General features: G+C 42.2%; 1 protein-coding gene across 2 annotated transcripts in view; it reads left to right on the top strand.

Moving 5' to 3' along the window:
- LOC142397547 (connector enhancer of kinase suppressor of ras 2) overlaps positions 1–13,544 on the top strand; it is a 63,006-nt gene that overhangs the window by 36,616 nt on the left and 12,846 nt on the right. Inside the window, exons 10-13 of one of the 2 annotated variants that reach the window (XM_075480981.1) lie at positions 9,274–9,401; positions 9,519–9,730; positions 11,209–11,295; positions 12,117–12,325. In XM_075480981.1, the coding sequence (XP_075337096.1) occupies positions 9,274–9,401; positions 9,519–9,730; positions 11,209–11,295; positions 12,117–12,325 (636 nt within the window). The remainder of the gene's footprint in view (positions 1–9,273; positions 9,402–9,518; positions 9,731–11,208; positions 11,296–12,116; positions 12,326–13,544) is intronic. The other variant, XM_075480982.1, reaches the window with a different exon arrangement.

Below are 13,544 nucleotides of genomic sequence, written 5' to 3'. Positions count from 1 at the left end.
GCATACACGGGGAGAACATGCAAACTCCACACAGAAAGGCAACGGTGCTAACCACCACACCACCGTGCAGCCTCGGGACTTAAAACACTTCTGTTATTTCTTGATTGGGTTTAGACAGTAACCTTAGCTATTTAGTTCGGGGTAGTAATATATACTACTTGGGTTGGCTTAGAAAATTATTGTGGTAAGGGCTAAAAAATACATGCTTTTTACAATGACACTGTCATAAACTGTCTTAAAATGGAACTTCCATATCAATTTCAAGTCATTTGATTCTTAATCATCCTCCAGATTAGCTTTCTACCATCATATTTCCAAATAGTTTGTAATTATTTCATAATGAGGGAGAGCTTTGTCCTGGGTGAAAAATCCTCCTAAGAACATGAGAATTTGGCTAGTGTCTTCTCATTGGTCGATTTCCTGGAGGCTTCCCAACGTAGTGGGTTAGGGGCTGATCACGACTTGTGAACATGCACAACTCCTGTTGTCAGTTATTGAGCGACAACAACTCGTGAACAACAAAAAAACTTTTGACAAACGTTTTTGAGCATGTCGTTATCCCAGACTAAGTAACTAATTGTTTCTCCTTTGTACCAGATATATGAAGTGCATGAGGTATGGTAAATGCAAACTATCATTGCTTGTGTGAGTAATTCCATGCTTCTGAGCAGTTGTAGAGGCAACGAATGGATACTTGTGGTTTTCCAGTGAACAAATGTATTAACAAAAACTACTGTTTGCCCCCCGAACTGCCTTTTCATTCAGTGTAACCATGATGTTTGCACTTAAAATGCATTCTTATGCCTAACGCCCTCTCAGCGCAGACATTTGAAACAGTGTTACTTACTTGCTTGTAGTTCAGACTTGTGCCCTCTTGGAGTTTGAGCAGCCTCATCTTTCAGCTTCAGTCTCACCGCAAAGCCAGCATCGGACTGGCACCGGACCTTGCTCATAAAACTGTGGTGCATAAATTTTGGTGCTACTGTTGCTAGCCAGGAAATACAAACTGCATCCACTGATCCAAGATCACTGGGTCTATAGGGAAGCTGAAGAGGGTCACCTTGCCCTCACAACCAGAAAACACATTTTCTTGGAGACATCTCTGACATAAAAACAAAGTGCCATGCTCTGAGAAAGTAATGGTGGATCGCTCGTTCCTTGTGGCGTGAAAACGTTGTTTTTCATTGTGGTTGCCTTGGACAATGTGCATGCTCTAGTGCTCTAGTTCTCATGGTTGTGCAGTTCCTGGAAAATGGGACCATACAAGGAAATCTGGGAACTATGGCGTGATAGTGATCAGGTTGCTGAAAAAAAATCTTGTTAGCAAGAATTTTGAGATGATTGGACAGTGGGACATTTAAGCTAATAATGCATTGTTTTAACACTGTACACATGCCAGAAACCATGCAAAAAAAGTACCACAGGCCTTTTAATAGATTTAATAGCCATTTTGCGTTGTGTTGGTGACACATCAATACGACGTGTCACAACGAAACATTTATTTGCTAACCCTTGTTGGGTTTAGACAATAGTAATATTAGTTTAGGGGTTCCAAATGCAAATGTCATGATTAGGACTTAAATAATTTTATTTACTATGCCACTTTCTTCTTAATTTTTTTATTTCTCTATTTATTTGATATGGACAGCAATTACATTGGACGTACCAGATGCATTGTTTAAAAGTTTTAGCACAAGTGCTAATTCTCAATACTTGTCCATAGGCAGCTTTGAGAGGATAGGACAGTTAAGATATAGGACAATAAAAATAAAAAGGAAAAAACAGACAGAAATATGAAGAAAAAAAAACAAAAAAAAAACAGCAACAACAACAACAAAAAATAGCAACAAGACAATGAGGAAATAAGTCAAAGAAATACAAGCAATTCACAATAAGGAATATAAAAAGGCAACAGAGCAAAGGCAGTATGAGCAAGCAGTAACCAATTAAGAGCTATTCATGTGTGCACTGTTGATTAGATTTTAGCCACTGTTTGAGACCTTTGTTAAAAACTTTACTATTGGTCTCTAATTTCAATTCAGTGGGTAGAGAGTTCCAAAGTTTGGCCCCTTTTACAGAGAGAGCAGACTGGCAGAAAGAGGTCTTGCATTGTGGGATGAGACAATTACCACCAGTGGATGCTCGTGTGGTCGCTCTGTGAGAGCTCTGACATCTGATGGCCACTTCAGAAAACAGTGTAGACATATGATTATTTAAACATTTAAAAAAGAATCTTAGAGTACTGACATTAATAAAATTTTCAAAAGTTAAAAGGTTGTGTTTCCTTAAGATGCGGCAGTGATGCCATTTCATTGGTTTTTGGTCCATGATTCTTATTGCTTGCTTGTGTATGGAGACTATAGGTTTCATAGTGGTTGTGGAAGCCTGTGACCATGATGTGACGCAGTATGATAAATGAGAAAGAATCATAGCATGCATGTACAGTTTTGCAGCTTGGTGAGACAGGTTCCTTCTGATGAAACGAAAACAGTTAAGATTTGGCTTGACCTTCTTACAGATGTACTTGACTTGACTGCTAAATTTCAAATGTTTGTCTATTATGATGCCTAAGTACTTCACCTCATTCACTACTTCAGTGGATTCCTTCTTAATCCTGACGTTGAAATAGATTGAATACGCGTGTATTTACTCTCACGACCACTAGAGGTAAAAAATTCTTTGCATTTGATTTTCGGTCGTAATTCCCTGCAGGAACAAGCAGGGTCTGGTTTTGGGAGGGTGACAGATTTTCAAAAGAAACTCATCTACTTAATCGCTGTTGCATTAAACCCCCTCGTTGACAGTTCAACTAAACTAAAATGTTTATTGCCAGTCATAGTTACAAGTACCAGTGTGTTGGTAGCTTAGGGAATTAATGGACACTAATAGCAGATTTTTAGATAGCAGTAACTCTAACTTGTGATCGTGGACTGGAGAAACTAGCTAATTAAATCTATACAACACTTTGATGAACAGTGTAGACGCTGTAATATGGCCCGCACCTTCTGCTAAAGAGTCAGTGAATGCTGTGAGGCTGTACCGGGTCACCTAAGGGTCCATCCACACGCCCACTCACATTCATATTTACTGAGACTTTACTTTGCTGAGGCTGTGAGTCACTCAACCTTTGCCCCAGAGAACATCTCCTTTTCAAAAGAGAGTCAATTTTTAATATACTGTAGATCTTAAAGATGGAATGCTTGTTTGAAGGCTTGCAGCTCAGAAAGGGTGTACACGTTTCACTTAAAGGTTGATACTCAGTAAATCTGTCACTCATATCCCAGACTTCACAGTTTCGGTGCATAGAGGGAACAAGTTGTGCCGAGACGGACAGAGGGGTGAAGTGAGGGTTAGTCTGATGCTGCCTCAGTGCTTTTGGAAGCACTGACTGTCATGTCGGTCTCCTTTGTTCCGTGGCTGCTATTTTTAACTTTGCATCAAGCCAATTCATTTACATGCGACATGCATGCTTTGATCCGTCTTTAGTGCACAGCTGCTCTTTGGCTTTTTTTTTTTCTCTTTTTTTTTTTAAATCTTATCTTTCTTTCTCTCCTCTAATACCATCTTGTCATGCACGGAAATTGGTCATACACATGCAAGGGTGCACTCATGTGAGAGATGAATCTTTCTGTAATGGGTGCTGTAATGGCATACACACCATTAAAACACATCGTCTTTGTCTCGAACAAGCTGGGAGACTCTTCTTGGTTCCACGAGTTTTCAGCTTATTGTTATATTGGTTATGTTTAACAGCGGAGGATTGTGGGAATGCTTCACTGATGGCTCGCTAAGATGCAAATGAGCGTCCAGATCAGAGCGCAGAGATATTTGCCGGAGAAAAGGAGAAACGAGTGTTGCAGTTTTGTTCTCTCTCATATAGACTGGTGCTCTTAATTATTCATAAGCAACTACAGGCAGCTCCACTGGCTCTGAAACAAGAGCCACTACTCAGCAAATACTGGAGATAATTCCCTGAATCCAAAATATCTTGCTCAACAGCTTGTTTGTCAGAGCATGTGTGCGTGCGTGTGCTGTGTGATAGGACGGGTGCACGCATACCGCAAAACATGGCCGTATGCATGCTTGTCCATCTGTGAGTGGAAGCATGTTCCTGTGCAAGTTTATGCGCACATGTGGAGAGATGTTTTCTGTTATCAGTCCCATCGCTCCTTTGAGAGGCCAAAGAACTGGGTCAGTGCACTCTGTACACTTTCGATTCATCCTGTACTTGCACACTACACACAGAAAACACGCGCACTCTCATACCATTAAGCCAAGTTTTGGAGAGTGAATTTCATGTCTGTGAATTTTGGCACAAATGTGGCAAACGTTCAGCTGGATTGTAACTGACTACACACAAAGGAAACAGTTTATCTCTAAGAATTATCACGGGATCTGGGCTCCAAAATCCCTCCATGGCAACCTTTTTTTCATCCCACTAAATGATTACATATCTCGCTCTGTGTGCTTGTGTTTGCATGTGTGTCTGTTTTGTCTACTGCAGGATGAAGTATAAGCAATTTGATGATTTCAACAAAGAGGATGAGGATTACTGTGATGATGCACGGCTGCCTGCTGTGCAGCCACAAAATGTACATGAGCAGTCATTTCTTGTGTTTCTTCGGTTACCAAAGGCCTCATCAGCATCCACATAACAGCTCACTTCACCAGTTACTCATGAGCCACACATTGTCCGTGATCCTGCTTTCACAAATCTCTCACACACTCATAATTCACCACTCTTGGTAAACACCTGCTATTTTTAGGCAACAAGAATTGGCACTGAATGCATTAGCGGTTATTGTATTTCATAATCACAGTGCACAGTTTTAGCCTATTTTTGTAGAAAAATCTGCAGACACGGTAGCAGCTGCAGTTTGAAATCTATGATATAATTTCAAAACCGAATACACATCCATCTTTTGTACTTTTAAGTCGAACTGAACAATGTGAACTCAATCTTTTTCCAAATGAGGAATATCCTCACAGCTGTTAGAGCTATAATAGAAGGTGCTGACATACTTGAAGGTTTATTAAGTTCGAGGCTCAGCTTTTAAGTCATCCCATTTGAGAAGTCCTGAAAGCGCTAAGAACACATTTGGTTTGATAGCAGGGGAAGTTGTCGGCTGGTGAACAGTCGTTTAACATATAAACATTTTCTTAAGGAATGCACTTTGGTCCAAATTTGAGGAAGCTTACATGTGTTGTTCAACTAGATTTTTAAATAACCTTATACAGCGACAAGGAAAGATGGTATTTTAATCAGTCAGTTGAAACGTAATTGTTTAGAGCACTTGTGATGACATTTTGCAGTACTTAAGGATTTTCATAAACCAGTCAATGAATAGGAGAATGAATAATCAGCATTGAGTAAAATCTGATTTTACACAAATGTGTGCAAGATAATAACTTAGCGGTATAACATGATAGATATAATGATGGAAAAGTCATACTTTGTCAATCTTCAACGGGTAATTGTACTGTTGTAGTATTAATAATGGATAGATAATGAGAATGTGTAGTTAAAGAGTCATTACGGAAGGCTATTGTTATAGGAAGGAATGGCCTCCTGTATTGGTCCTTATTGCAGTGAAGCTGAAGAAGCCTCTGACTGAATACACTCAACTAAACTCACACAGCTTCTGCAGCATCATTTTTTGTGTAATCAGCTCTGGGGGCTCCAGAACGGTCCACAGCACAGAGCCAGCCTTGTTCATCAGTCTGACGGCTGCAAAGCAAAATTACTGTCTCCACCACAGATTTATATAAGATACGTAAAGTTTTGCTGGGAATGTTGAAGGATTCAAGAAATCGAGTTTTCAGAAGTAGTAGAGTAAAGTCAAGAAGTGGTGCCTTGGTACATTTTTTTATGGTTTTTACTTTTTATATCTCAAGTACAGTTGCTAACAGTAGTGACACACACCGAGTGAAAAATATCTTTATCAGGGCAGGTAAAATCCCTGTTCATGGTCAGAAATGAATCGTGCCTTTGATGAAGGCAGGCACATCAGTATCTGGGTTTCAAAACTTTCAACCACTGTCACAGCGGCCTGATCGGAAGAGTACAGACCCATGCCATCACACTGAGGGATCACTCCTGGCAGCAGAGGGACAAGAATCAAAAGTTATCAATCCAACATGCAGATAATCATGCGCACCGGCTTACATCCAGAGCACAGTTAGTTTCCAACTGTGAACAGCCATTTACTGACGTTTTCGTTTACTTATTGTAAAGGCAAACTTAGTAGTTACTTAGTATGTAGCATTCCAATTCGGCTCATCCTCCTCTTCAGAAAGAAGAACAGAAATTGCAGCCAGTTAAAGAACAAAACCATCAATCTGAGAAATTAAACGCAATTCACCATTTGTTTTGCAGCAGTTAGCTTCTAAAGCAATGGTTCCTAATCCAAGATCCACACCTCTGCCAGTAAATATCACAAAGGATGCACTTGGTTGTCACTCCAGAGGTTGTAACAATTAGCTTTGACCTGTACAAAGTCACGAACCATTTACTGGATTTTCTTGTCCGGGTGAGAAGGAACTACATCAAACACTGCTGTTCCACCCAGAGGTATGTCCGTCCGCAAGTGGACAAGTGCTTGTGAAAACAAAAGAATTCTTGAAGGAGGGCATCTTCTACTCTACAAAAACCTTGAATGATGTGTTTTCAACAGTCGCATAGATCATGGAAACATTCACATTCTACAATAAAACATTAACAATCAGATGCAGGGTCTTGAAGAATTCATCATGCCAAAGCCGTTTTTCATGTAAAAACTGATAAAAAGTTGGTAATATTCCAAAAGGGAAGAGACAGCAATTTCCACTGCAGGCACGACAGTCGAGTGGCACTTTACCTGACTTTATGCACGTATTTACTTGGCACCAACTTAGGCACAGTTTTGGATACGCCTCAGAGACAACCTTCAGTACACTGTAACAGTACACATAAATATCGTATTGTTAGCCCCGGGGAAATAAACATGTCAACACTTTTGTACTCCTTCACATGAGCCCTGTGCAAACAATGCAGCCTAAAACACTCTGAACAGCAAAATAAAAAGAAACCAGAAAAATACACACACCTCTGCTGGGTCATTATACATGATTTAGAGGGATTACTATTTTATTACTTTCAACATCTTATTGTTTCGGCACATTCGGCTTAGTATGGCTACAAGTTACATTTTCAATGCAGACTTTTACTTGAATACTTTTAAAGAGAAACTGTTTTGCCAACGTCTGTTGGTGCCTGACCAAATCATTTCCTGTGATGATCAGCATTCCTTTCAAGCGTCTAAAAGCACAGTTTACCATGATGGCTAATGTGCTCGTTTTCTTTTTATTTGTTGAACAGAAGCCAATTAGCTCACTTTAGCCTAAAGACTTAAAACAGAGCGGAACAGTTGAAGCTAAACTCATGGCTTCGGGCTGTCGTCTCATATTTAGTGCATAGATTTGAGAGAGGAATCAGTCTTTTAAGTAGCTCGCAGCAGTAAGTCATATTTCTCAAAATGTAAAGCTATCATTGAAAGACGGTGCGTAAGGTTTGTTTTCAAAGTGGGCTCACTGAATGTTTATCCTTATTAACTACATCATGACTTGAGACTCACCATCCTCAGTACATTTTTCTGCTGAAAGCTGAATGAACATTTGGGTGGATTTTGCTGGCCATTGTGGCTATTTTCTGTATTATCTGTAGCAGCTGCACCAATGTTAAAAGCTTAAGATTTTGTGTTTAGAATCTTAGCTCACAAATGTGCCTTATATTACAAGTTGGTCATGGATAGATCTCTGCTTAATACTGAGATGAGACTTTTTATCTGTTTGTAGCTTGTGTCTATTGATGTTTGAGTGACTTTTTCCGTGGTGTCACTGGTTATTCACAGAGAATTTGGACAAGCTCATTTCATTCAGTTTCACATTGAGCTTGACTGTAAACTGTCTCTCCATTGTAAAATATGTTATAAGAATGTTCGCACGTGAGTAAATAAGTTTTCATATGCAGCTGTAAAGTTTGTTCAATGACGGTTTTTTAAGGTAGTTTGGAGTGGGCACTGCAGGGGTCAAATAGTTTAAGTGCTGTTTGAACAGAGTGGAATTTTGCCTGCTGTGGCAGCCCCATCACTCTCCGCTTCTATCCCCGAACCCCCTCAACTCCCTTTCCATGCAGGGAGCAGTGGGCTGTAATCACTAAATTACTGTTTTCTCCAGTCACCACATTGCACAGCTCCCTCCCTTTCTGTCCTTCGCTCTGTCTCTCCTCTTTGCCCTATTTTATTCTTTCGCTCTCACGTTGGTCTCCTTCCACCCGGTCTTCATTATTTATGCCAAAGCCATCTTACTGTAAGCTGCCTTCATGAGAGGAGGACTCTGGAAGGCAAAAGAGCGGATGAAAGAGACGAGGCCTGGGGATAGAGGTGGTGAGGGGCAGGACAGAGAGAGAGAGGATGGAAAGTTTGGAATACGAAATGAATTTGATTAATGCACTGCTGATGAAATGATGAAACACTGGGCTTCCTTAATGAGAACACTGCCTGCCTTGCCTTCATTCTGGCTCTGTGTCTATTTATCCATTCTGTCCACATGCTGTCTCTAAAATGTTTTAAAATCCTCAGGCATACCATAAGGACTCATTTTACTCTGGGTGAAATTAACATTCATTTAGCATTTGTGACATCAACTGTTTCGAAAGGGAAAAAATGAGAAATTGTTTGAAAATTGACTCTGTGGCAGCAGAAGGGCAGCGCCCTGTCTTCACAAAGAATCTTGTGACAAATAAATCTATGTGTCCTTGAGTCAAGTAGAGGTAGGAGACAATTCTAACTTTCCTCCATCCTTCTCCTAGCCCCGGATGGAGGGAGGGCTGAAAGTGGGAGAAAAAAGCAAGGAAAGTATTGGAGAGGAGGGGTTGTCATGGGAACAGACATGGAGAAGCTTGCGTTGAGGGGAGGAAGATTGAGACAAAATGACAGAATAGGGAAGCGATTGAACATGGGCTGCACAGTCAGACAGATACAAAATAAGACAACATACTCATAACAGTGTTGTGTTCAAGCTACGGCACAGAAAAGTTATCGTAAAAGGTTCCATTATGTTGGAGAATACTGTAAAATGTGTGCTTGTTTGTTTTTCTGTGAAGCAGAAGAAGGTGAAAAGCTCAGATTCTGTAGGTTATATACTCAGGTCGCTCATCATCCTCCAACAGTGAAAATACTTGAATAAAAAGAGTAATTCTCTCCCTCTCTCTTTCTTTCCATTTTCTCACTTCAGCCGATCCCCACCAGCCCCACCAGCACTTCCCCCACACCCGGCGGGACTTTGGGCATGTCCAAAATGGATGCCCCGAGCATGCAGGATGTCTACATCCTCTCCCCTGTCTCTGGACTCTACAGCACCAGGTCAGACACACACTGAGAGATTTTTGCTGATGACCATTATGTTGATTATTACGATGCTGCTGATGACAGGGGTGATGGTGCTGGCGACGTTGATGATGACAGCTCTGCTCTCCGCAGGGAGGAGATGGGTCTAATGTCATGTGACGACATCAGTCGCTACAGCGTGAGCTCCCAGTCCGGCTCCAAAGGTTCAGAGGCAGTCAGCTACTACCTGGACCAGGACAGCGGTCAGTACTTCTCTCTGCTGGAGGGAGATGGGCCGCCGGGGCCTGACTACGACAGGGGCCGCAATACGGGGGTGCGGCGGCGGGACAAGACTCCAACCCATGGTAATGAGTGGAGCAGGAATGGCTCTGGCCCTGCATGTTCACTCCCACCAGCTCTGTCTTTTCTGTTCACCGTTTTCTCAGAACTCCTCTTCACCTGTTTGCTCATCACTTGCTTCATGGCTCTGCTTCCCTATGTCTTTATTCACACGTTCCAAACACAAACAAATTCACATGCTGAACATTCGGTCCAAACACACTCCCTGTCTGCCCCCACCACCTGTGTTCACTCTCTTTCCAAGACAGCTTCCAGAGCTTCCTGTAATGCACCTTTCTGTCTATCAAGGGACTACAGTGCCATCTGATGTACAGGACAAGGGTCACGGTACTGAACATCCAACCTCCTTATTGCCCCTCATAAATTATTATGCAAACATAATTATACCCAGATCCCTGATGTTTAGTTCTGATGCCTAAAAAAAGAGTTCTGCCAACTAAGACCAAAATGCTGTCTGCTAAAAATCTGCTGAAGACAAATAAAGGAGCAGTTCAAACACAATGATGTTTCAGGGGGAAAAAAAAGGTCCTCCACAAAAATCTTATGATGCGCAAAACAAAACCAATTTAAAAAAAAAAAAAAGCAACAGTCAAACGGACAGTTAACATCCAGCAAAGTAATGAATCTTTTTCCAGATGTATCCTGGAAGAATCAGGGGAAAATCGGTGAATGTCTAAAAGTTTCTGCTTGGTGACACCTAAGACGCTGTATTGGATTTTGGACAAATATTGCCCTCTTCCAATTGTGGTTCACCAAAGAGAGAAATACACTCAGATCTGGGTGTGGAGTTAAAAAAACGAAAATAGGAACCATTCTGACAGATGAAACCTGGAGAGGTCTCGCTTGGTCATCGCCACGTTGGAGAGAAAAGAGACTCACACACCTCTAGAATTTTATCGGGTGTACTACAGGCGTTATGAATGGAAAAATGAGCTGCACCAGGCAGTAAACATGCCTATTTCTGCAGTGAATTTGAGTATTTTAACACGGTGCTCTGGTCATTTTTGGAGACACCTCTAGTGACCATTTGAGACACTGCAATGTTGGCACTTCTACTTGGACTCCCATCCTTTTACCCCCAGAGAGTCCTCTCATTTTGGACAATTCATCAACGCAATTTTGTTTCAACACTTGCAGCTTTTCATTTCTATTGATAAACATGGAATACAGGCATTCCCATAAAGTGACAGACAGTAAATGTAGAGCACTATGTAGTGTATTTGTTCAATGATTTCAGGCACAGTCACGAACAAGATGTAGGACTGCATAATAACGTGAAAAATGAACAAAACTGTCGAATTATCGGGCAACCCTTGATGCGCACCACTTGCAAGTTGTCGTAGTTCCTCAGGAGTGCTCCCCTACCTGCACACGCTTCCTCCTTGTATCACCTGTCAACCCCTCCAGCTGTGTCCCTCAGTGTGTCTCAGTTACCGTCCCCCCCCTCATAGCCAACTCTCTGATTGGTGATTGGTGCTTCCAGGTGACCTCAGACCTGTTTCCATGCCTCCCGAATATAACTGGATGGCCGAGGCCAAGGAACCCAGCACGGGCAAAAGAGGGAGCCGAGGTACACACACAGAAACACACACTCGCACAAACATTCGTACACCTTGGAAAACGCAGCCTTTTCCACACTTAACGCAGCCGGGTCGAACCGGTGCCGTGCTTTGCTCCATACTCAGCTCAATGCATCTCAGCTCATCCTCTGGTTATCCATGGTGGTGTGTTTGTGTGAGGATACATATCTTGCTGGGTATGTATCTGACAGAACAATAAATAGCCACAAAAAGCATTTGTACAGCTGCCCTGGAGATGAGAATATGACCGATTCTAACCAAACTCAACATTTTGCAGTGAGCCATGATCTGTATTCAACTGAGGATCATCCGCTCTACCATCAGAAAGTCTATGAATTATATTAAAGTCAAGTCCTAATTTATCAGCTCTACCATTCTTCCTCTCTCTCTCTTTCTCCCCGTCTCTTTTTCACTTTCGAGTTTTCCATTTTTTAATGTGTAGATAATAAACAAGTTAGTTTGGAAGCTTTGTCTGTGTGGAGCTAGGGCAGAATAAAAGTTTCTGTGACAAACTAGATTGAGCAGTTGTGCCCTCCAAATCAACATAATCACTGCAAACAGATTATAGCTGTATGTCCCCAGCTGTGATCCATATCAGATCCTGCAGCTCTGAGACACTTTTATCCTTTTTCTGTTGGGTTTTTATCAGCGAGTGTCTATTCAACCTCAGCGTTTCTACTCTGGGGTTCTCCCTTGACTCCACAACGCTATCTTCTTCCCTCTGAGGTTTTCCCTCCCTGTTATCCGTTTTACTCAGCCCGTCCACCATCTGATGTCCGTGCTACCCCCTCTCTGTTCTTCCTTCCCACAGATTCAGACAACTCCCTGCTGCGATACCTTAGTGATGACAAGATCCTGGTGATTGAGGAGGAGCCCGAGGGTCCGGGCAGAGAGAGCCGGCGCGATTCCACCAGACGCTCTCGGCGCAAGAGCCGCAATCCCAGCAGCCCCAGCTTTCCCATCAGCCCTTCCATGCTGTCCTCCACCCTGCGTCTTGACCAGCCACCTGAACCTTTGCCTGTATGTATAGAGACTTTCAAATTAGTTAATTTTTCAATACAATGTAGCTTTGCATCTGGTTATAGCCATTTTACTTATTGTTAACATGGTATCATTTGGTAACATATGTGGTAATGGGTACAGTAGCTTATTTCACCAATACGTGCTTTGTCTATCCCAGCTAACATTGAGCAAGATGAGTGGTATGCCCTTGACAGGTTGCAAGTCCATCAATTGGTTTACACGAAGACACAGAAAATCAAGGATGCTTACATTCAGACCTGCAGCCACTTGAAAATGACCAGTATACCTAGCATTCGTGTTTTTGGACAGTGGGAGAAAATCAGAGATGATGAAAAGCTTTGTGTAGCTAACATACATCCATCCATCTTCTGCCACTTATCTGGGGCAAGGGAAAGTTGTGAGCCAAGGTCCCTAGTCTGCCCTGAAAGTGTGAATGCTTTTACGATTTAATGTGCATATATGTTACATGAGTTCATGGCACACCGTTGCGTGTCTGGACGTCGAAGATCTGTTAACCTGGGACGACTTCGGCAAATCTCAGAGAAAAGGGAAAGCAGAGTGGGATGTTAATAGGGTGTCTTTGCCTATAAACAGCGTGTGCTCAGAGCAGACATTTTGTCCTGTTTGAAGGGAACTGTTTGTGGCTCGAGGACAGGTCACGATGTTGACAGATTCACACACACTGTTGATTTTGTACGTGCGTGTGCGCCAGGTAGAGGAGACAAAGGAGAGTCTGGATGATAAGTGTTATCGCCAGCATCTCAGATGATGAGAAGGACAGTGACACTGAGGCACGCCTCTTTGTTGCTTTTACATTTTCTCCCTCTCACACACACACAAACACACACACAGGAGAGCATCTGTATGCAGAGTAGCCATCTCACAACTCATCCGAACACGCCTGAGTCTAAATAGGAGTTTATCCTGAACAAACGCAGACATTTGCGCACACACACACACACACACACACACACACACACATCCAGATGCACGTATCCCTGTGAGTAGGTGTATGACTCAGCATCAGCTAGACCAATTACAAGCGCGACTGACAGACTGTGCTTAAAATCACGCAGCAAGCAAACAAACACACACACACTCACACGCATGTATGGAGCGCTAACAGCTTAGCTCACACCAGCCCTCTCTAACCCTCTCAGCTGCGTGTTTCTCATGGCGGTGACTCATATCTTTTTGGCAGTATATGAATTGGATT

Source organism: Odontesthes bonariensis, chromosome 13 (genome assembly GCF_027942865.1).
Source record: "Odontesthes bonariensis isolate fOdoBon6 chromosome 13, fOdoBon6.hap1, whole genome shotgun sequence".
In the NCBI taxonomy this organism is placed as follows: Eukaryota; Metazoa; Chordata; class Actinopteri; order Atheriniformes; family Atherinopsidae; genus Odontesthes; species Odontesthes bonariensis.
This window is presented reverse-complemented; position numbering and strand designations above follow the sequence as displayed.